Source organism: Galeopterus variegatus, unplaced genomic scaffold (genome assembly GCF_000696425.1).
Source record: "Galeopterus variegatus unplaced genomic scaffold, G_variegatus-3.0.2 Scaffold52, whole genome shotgun sequence".
NCBI classification, from domain to species: Eukaryota; Metazoa; Chordata; class Mammalia; order Dermoptera; family Cynocephalidae; genus Galeopterus; species Galeopterus variegatus.
The window spans coordinates 481,347-488,502 of record NW_007726163.1 but is presented as its reverse complement, the minus strand read 5'-3'; the positions used below and the strand labels follow the sequence as shown (position 1 = coordinate 488,502).

At 40.9% G+C, this 7,156-nt stretch overlaps 1 protein-coding gene across 1 annotated transcript; it reads left to right on the top strand.

Annotated features, from left to right (window-relative positions):
* The first annotated feature begins 4,408 nt into the window (after positions 1 to 4,408).
* On the top strand, positions 4,409 to 6,708 carry LOC103591005 (zinc finger protein 501-like). Its single transcript, XM_008573374.1, is given in 3 exon segments — positions 4,409 to 5,599; positions 5,760 to 5,896; positions 6,528 to 6,708. Coding segments are annotated over 3 exon segments (1,509 nt in total).
* Positions 6,709 to 7,156: the final 448 nt, after the last annotated feature.

The following is a 7,156-nucleotide window of genomic DNA, read 5'->3' as shown; positions in this document are numbered from 1 at the left end:
AAAGTGGTTAGAAAATACCCACCCAAAAAACGGGCAAAAACCAAAAAAAAAAAAAAAACCAAAAAAAAAAAAAAAAAAAAAAAAAAAAGAATAACCTAAATAAAAATGGGCAAAGGATCTGAACAGACATTTCTCAAAAGAAGATATACAAATGGTCAACAAGCACATGAAAGAATGCTCAACATCAGTAATCATCAGGGAAATGCAAGTTAAAAGCCCAATGAGATATCATTTTACTCCAGTTAGAATGGCTATTACCAAAAAGCCCGGCAGGATTCAGAGGAAAGGGAACTCTCATACATTGTTGGTGGAAATGTAAATTAATACAGCTATCATGGAAAACAGTATCTATGGAGGTTCCTCATAAAATTAAAAATAAAACTACCATATAACCCAGCAATCCTACTACTGGGTATATATCCAAAGGAAATTAAATCAATATATCAAAGAGGCACCTGCACTTTCATGTTCTTTGCAGCACTATTCACAACAGCCAAGAGATAGAATCACCCTAATGCCCACAAATGAATAAATGGATAAAATACAATCTGTGGTATATATACACAATGGAATACTATTCATCTGTGAAACAAAAAATTTAAATCCTGTCATTTGAAGCAACATGAATGGAACTGGAGACCATAATGTTAAGTGAAATAAGCCAGGCACAGAAAGACAAATACAGCATGATTTCAATCAGATGTGGAATCTAAAAAAAAAGTGGTTCTCATAGAAATAGAGTAGAATAATGGTTACCAGAGGCCAGGAAGGGAAGAGGGCAAGGGGGAGGAGAAGTGGTGGACTAATAGGGTAAAAGACTACAGGTAGATAGAACAAGTTCTGTTGTTCTAGGGTGACTAGAGTTAATATCATTATATTGTATATTTCTAAATAGCTAGAAAAGAAGATCTTCACTGTAATCAACACAAAGAAAGATAAATGTTTAGGTGATGGATATGCTGTCTACCCTAAGTGAATCATTGTACAATATGTGCACGTATTACAACAACGCCCTGTACCCCACAAATATGTACAACTAAACTTAAAGAATAAAAATAGTCCTCTTTCCAGAGCAGCTGATGTTGCCTTAAAGCTCATCTCATTCTCAAGCAACTTTCATGAAGCCAGAAAGCTGGTAGTAGAACCTGGCACAGACATTAGAACACCTCATTTAGATGTAGTTTCCATGTTTTCTGCTTATTCTTAAATATTCTATAAAATCCTGACCACTCCATTATTAGTACTATATTAACCCTTGTGGCAGTTAAAAAACAAAGGCAGCGACAGAGCTTGTAAACCACAGAACACATTCACTTTTGCATTTTTACTTGCTTGGGTTTTACTCAGGTGGGTCAGTTGCAAGAAGAACCACACAGTAAGAAAAGAGTTCTGAATTCGCCAGAAAATACTTCCACTTTGGACTTGAGATGCTTTTGGAAAAAACAAAAGAAAACAAAACAAACTTGTTCTCCAAGCACCTGGTCTAGCATTTTCTTATCAGATTTAAGAAGCTTTGTAACATCTTTTTGACCACATTTTCTCCGGTGCATCCATGGAATCCAAAACCTTTTCAACTTGTTCAGGTGTAGCTCTTCTGGTCTAAAGTTAGAAACGTGTCTTTCTTCAACAGAACACTCAAAGCCCGTATATGTATTTTTCAGTGTTTATAGATAGATACAAGTCTCTATACATTCAAGATATTGGGACAAGTGGTGCCACCACAGTGGGGCCATGGGAGATAGTGATAGTTTCTTTTCACTGTGTACCTGTGACAGATACCACAGGTTACCTCTCAACACCCATTCCAACCCATCTTTTTTCCTTTGCCTTTCTCACTGTAGAACTGAAATGCTAAAAACTTACCTTCCAAGACTTTTGTGGCCAGGGGTGGCCATGAGCTGTCTGCAGAAAAATTTCTACACTTTGCCCTTTGCCCTTCCCTCTTCCTTCAGCCTCGAATTCCAACACAATTCTTGGAGCCCAAGAAGCCGTGGGGGCAAAATCCACACACTAAGGATGCTGGGACAGGAGAAAACTGTTTTTTTGAGTAGGTCACAAGTTTTACACTACTCCTGGAAATCTAGTTATATGAGAAAAATAACTCTCCCAACGTGTTGATCCTTTGCATATCACAAGTGATGCAAAGCTGATAGTAATGCTAACTTTTGGTAGTTTTTTAAAAATTTCAAAGTTTGGACCCAGTGCATGTATTACCCATTTAAAAAATGATTTAAAAAAATTTAAAACATATGTTGTCTGAGTTACTGACAACTAATGTGTCCTGACATTCGCCAAAGAGCTGAGATTCTTGATTTATTTTGAGTTCTTTGATACAATGCCCCCTAGTGGTATTTACAGGAATAAAATTTCAAAATTAATCTGTCAGTATTCCTAATTGCAAACAACAGAACCCACTTCAGTAAGAATAAGCAGAAAAAGGATATATTAAGGGCATGGGCATTATCAGCCCTACTGCTAGCCCAAAGTGCAGATGAAAATGTCATCCATTCCTCAAGACACCTCATTTCCATTGATTGAAGTGGATTTCCAATTGCTATAATAAATATGTGATAACTATAAATGTGAATGGTGTCCCTCTGAAGTTGTGTGCTTGTACAACCTGTTCCACCCATAAGCAGCCCTGGAGACCAAGTGGCTCTGATAATTTCTGGAAGGGTGTGAGAGTCAAACTTGGAAGCCACACAGTCATGAAACACTCCCAAATTATGTTGCAGGTCTGCTCTATGGGAGACCTAGTCACTGCTGCTGGGCACAGACACCACATTTGATTCGTGAAGTCTGGGTCACTTACCTATATCCTGGCTGCAAGACACGGTGAGAAAGAAAGTTCGTAGATTCTACGTGGGGAGGTGCTGACTCAAAAAACCGGAATTCACCAAATTTAGTAAGGATGTTTGGAATGGTTAATTTTAATGTGTCAACTGACTAGCTAAGGGATGCCTAGATAGCTGATGAAACATTATTTCTGGGTGCATCTGTGAAGGTGTCTCTGGAAAATATTAGCATTTGATTCAGTTGACTGAGTAAGGAAGAATACCCTCATCAATGTGGGTGGGCACCAGCCAATCCCTTGAGGGCCCACATAGAACAAAAAAACAGAGGAGAGGCAAGTTTCTTGTTCTTTACTTGAGCTGGGCCATCCATCTTATCCTGTATTTGGATGTCAGCCCTCCTGGTTCTTGTGCCCTTGGACTCAGACTGGGACTTAGACCATTGGCTCTTCTGTTCTTGAGCCTTCAGGCTTGGACTGGATTACGCCACTGGCTTTCCTGGGCCTCCAGCTTGCAGACAGCAGATCGTGGGGCTTCTCATCTCCATAACTGTGTGAGCCAATCCCTCGTAATAAATCTACATCTCTATCTCTATCAATATTCATACATATCTCCTACTGGTTCTGTTTTTCTGGAAAACCCTGACTAATATAGTGTTGGATGGCTTTGAGGATTATCCTAAAAGCATGATGAATGACAGATGTCCACCAGAGCTGGCAGATACTGTGTTTAGCAATTTCTTCTTTCCTTGGTATAGCTTCTCTCAAACTTCTTAGTGTCCTCCCATTATTATAAAATTCTAGCTTCTTCTAAGCTCCTTCTGAATTGGTGAGTTCTCACTGAGAGTTGAGAGACATTTTCCCTCATTATGACTATCACTGTCCTCATAAGCCCCTCCTGCTGATATATTAAACAACAGTTAGCAGATCATGCAGAGTGGAAGTTGCAGAGAATTGCAAAAGTCCTATCTATAAGGCGTGTGCATTTTATAATTCTTGGAACCAGAGCCTAGCTTCTATTTGTAATCCATATTCAGCTAGAGGACAGTGACTTGATCCACTCACTTGATTGACGTCTAAAGACTCATGTTACCTGATGAAGAAACCCAGAAGAGGATAGAAAGGAGTCAGGAATGGCTGTCACTCAGGTTCCATTCTAATTTCTAGACATGTGGATTCAGGAGCTTGCTCTGTCATTTTTAGCTCTTCAGCCTCAGGGATGGTTGACATTCAGGGATGTGGCCATAGAATTCTCTCAGGAGGAGTGGAAATGCCTGGACTCTGCTCAGAGGGCTTTATACAGGCTCATGATGTTGGAAAACTACAGGAACCTGGTCTCTCTGGGAGTCTCTTATTTTGACCTAAATGTTATCTCCATGTTGGAGCAAGGGAAGGACCCCTGGGCTGTGGAGAGCCATGAGAAAATAGCAAGAAATCCAAATTGGCAGGAATGGATCTAAGGTGTGAACACAGATATCTCTCCTGAATGTGTAATGAAGGAATTACCATCAAAAGAGAACAACAGTACAGGAGAAGTATTCCAAACAATGATGTTGGAAAGACATGAAAGCCATGACATTGAAGAATTTTCCTTCAGGGAAGACCAGAAAAATATACATGGCCTTTGAATGTCAGTGGAGAGATTATGAAAGAAATTACAAAGGAGTGCCCATGACCCTAAAAGAAAGTCTCACTGGTAGAAGAGGTCACTATGTTAGAAAGCATGCAGGAAAAATGCTTAATAAGACTCAGCTTGGGTTTAGCTTTCAGTCACACCTGCCTGAGCTGCAGCTGTCTCAGTCTGAATGGAAAGTTTATGAATGTAATCAAATTGAGAAGTCTATGAAAAAGGGTTTTTCAGTTTCACCAGTTCAAGGAATTTGTTCCAATGTCAAAGCTCTCATTTCTAAAAAATATGGGAATGACTTTATTTATTCTTCATCACTCACACAAGGACAAAAAGCAAACACTTGGGAAAAACCTTACACGTGTAATGAATGTGGCAAGGATTTCAGTCGTCTTTCACACCTTGTAAGTCATCAGGTAATCCACACTGAAGAAAAACCTTATAAATGTCATGAATGTGGCAAGTTCTTCAGTTATCCTTCAAGCCTTACAAATCATCAGAGAGTTCATACTGGAGAGAAACCTTACAAGTGTAATGAATGTGGCAAAGTCTTCACTCAAAATTCAAATCTTGCAATGCATTGGAGAATTCATACTGGAGAGAAACCTTACAAGTGTAATGAGTGTGGCAAAGCCTTTTGTACACATTCAAAGCTAACTACCCATTGGGTAATCCATACTGGAGAAAATCCTTTCAAATGTGATGAATGTGGCACGGTCCTCAGTAATTCTTCAAGCCTTGCATATCATCGGAGAGTTCATACTGGAGAGAAACCTTACAAGTGTAATGAATGTGGCAGAGTCTTCACTCAAAATTCACATCTTGCAAAGCATCAGAGAATTCATACTGGAGAGAAATCTTACAAGTGTAGTGAGTGTGGCAAAGCCTTTGGTGTGCGTTCAAGCCTAACTGCCCATCAGGTAATCCATACTGGAGTGAAACCATATACATGTCACAAGTGTGGCAAATCCTTTCTTCAGCGTTCATGCCTTGCTACCCATCAGATAATCCATACTGAACAGAAGCTTTACAAATGTCAAGAATGTGACAAGGTCTTTAGTTGCAATTCACACTTTAGACAACATCAGAGAATTAATACTTGAGAGAAATCTTACAAATGGAATGACTGTGGCAAACTCCTCATCATGGGTTCAAGCATTAATCTGCATCAGAAGGTCCATACTTAGAAGAAATATAACTGTAGCATATGTGGCAGAGGATTTTTTCAGGACTCAAAACTGACTAGCATCAAAATATACATTTTTGATGCAACCACACAAACATTGTGTGCATGCTATGACTTTTACACAAGGATCAAAACTTGAATATCAGAAAATTTAAACTGGACAAGAACCTCACAAATGCAATGAATGCAGTAAGGCTTTTATTAAACATTCATGTTTCTGGAGTCATAAGAGGATTTATAGTGCAGAGAATCCAGACAAAGGTAGTGAATGTGGAAAGAACTTTAATCAAATGTGTGTCATCCGGGTTCCCCCCCCCCCCAAATTTATCCTTGAAAGAACCTTATAAATGGAATGATATGATCATTTTTAAAAAAAAAAACAATTTTCACAACATATTCCACATCAGAGATTTCACACAAGGAATAATTGAGTTACATACTGGAGAATAATTACATGACAAATAATGTTAAAGCTCATGATATATCAGGTTGCAAGGACGTTTGGAAATGGCCAAGTATCTTCAGGCTATAAAATGTTTTCTTCAACTATCAAAATAAATAAATAAATAAACAACAGTTCCCCGTTCTTACCTGCCCTCAGCTCCTGGCAACCACTATTCTTTCTGTTTTATGAGTTTGACTGCTTCAGATATCTCACTGAAGTGGAATCACACGATACTTGTCTTTTTGTGACTGGCTTATTTACTTAACATAGTGTCCTCAAGGTAGCATGTGTCAGAAGTTCCTTCCTTTTTAAGGCTGAAAAATATTGCCTTGTATGTAAATACCACATTTTGCTTGTCCATTCCTACAAAGATGGACACGTGGGTTGCTTCCACTTCTAGGCTATTGTGTATACTGCTGCTGTGAACGTGGTGCACAAAAACGAGTATGAGAAGTGGTTTTTAGGTTCCTGTGCGCAGGACGGATGCAGAGGGCGATAGTGGCAGCGGGAAGACTAGACAGGATGTGCTGGAACCCACGTTCACTGCCGTGTTTGAAGACCCAGCTCAAATGGGTCTCATGTTACCTGGTTTTAAAAGTCAGCCTGGTTTCCGCAGACAGAGCGAGCGTCTCCTTCCTGCATCCACACTGTCCCCTTAGACCGGTGCACCACGTATGTGTGTTTTCTCCCCATAGACCACGGGTGCCTCGGGGGTGACCTGGGCAGCCTCCAGCCCTGCTCCCGGACAGGAAATGGGATGCACAGGCTGTCCTTTCAGCTCTCGGGGGGTCTCTGGGGGAATGCACGCCTGCCTTTCTATTCCCGGTAATATAAGTTCAAATGTTTACGGATGTTTGAAGCTGGGATGAAAGCGTTTCTGTTCATGCCGCCAGCAGCTGTGAGGCCTTTTCTTCCCTTGTTTTTTTTTAGAGCAAGAGCCCACAGCAGGGCTTGGGTTGCTCGGCCGGGGAGGGACTGCGGAGTGGGCAGCGGGACTCGCCCGGCGCTGAGCGCGGAGGGAAGGCAGAGCCCGGGAGCAGCCCCGCTGGGCCGGGGGGCGAGGCGAGGGCGGGCGGGCTGCGGCCTGGGATGGGCGCCCCGGCGCGG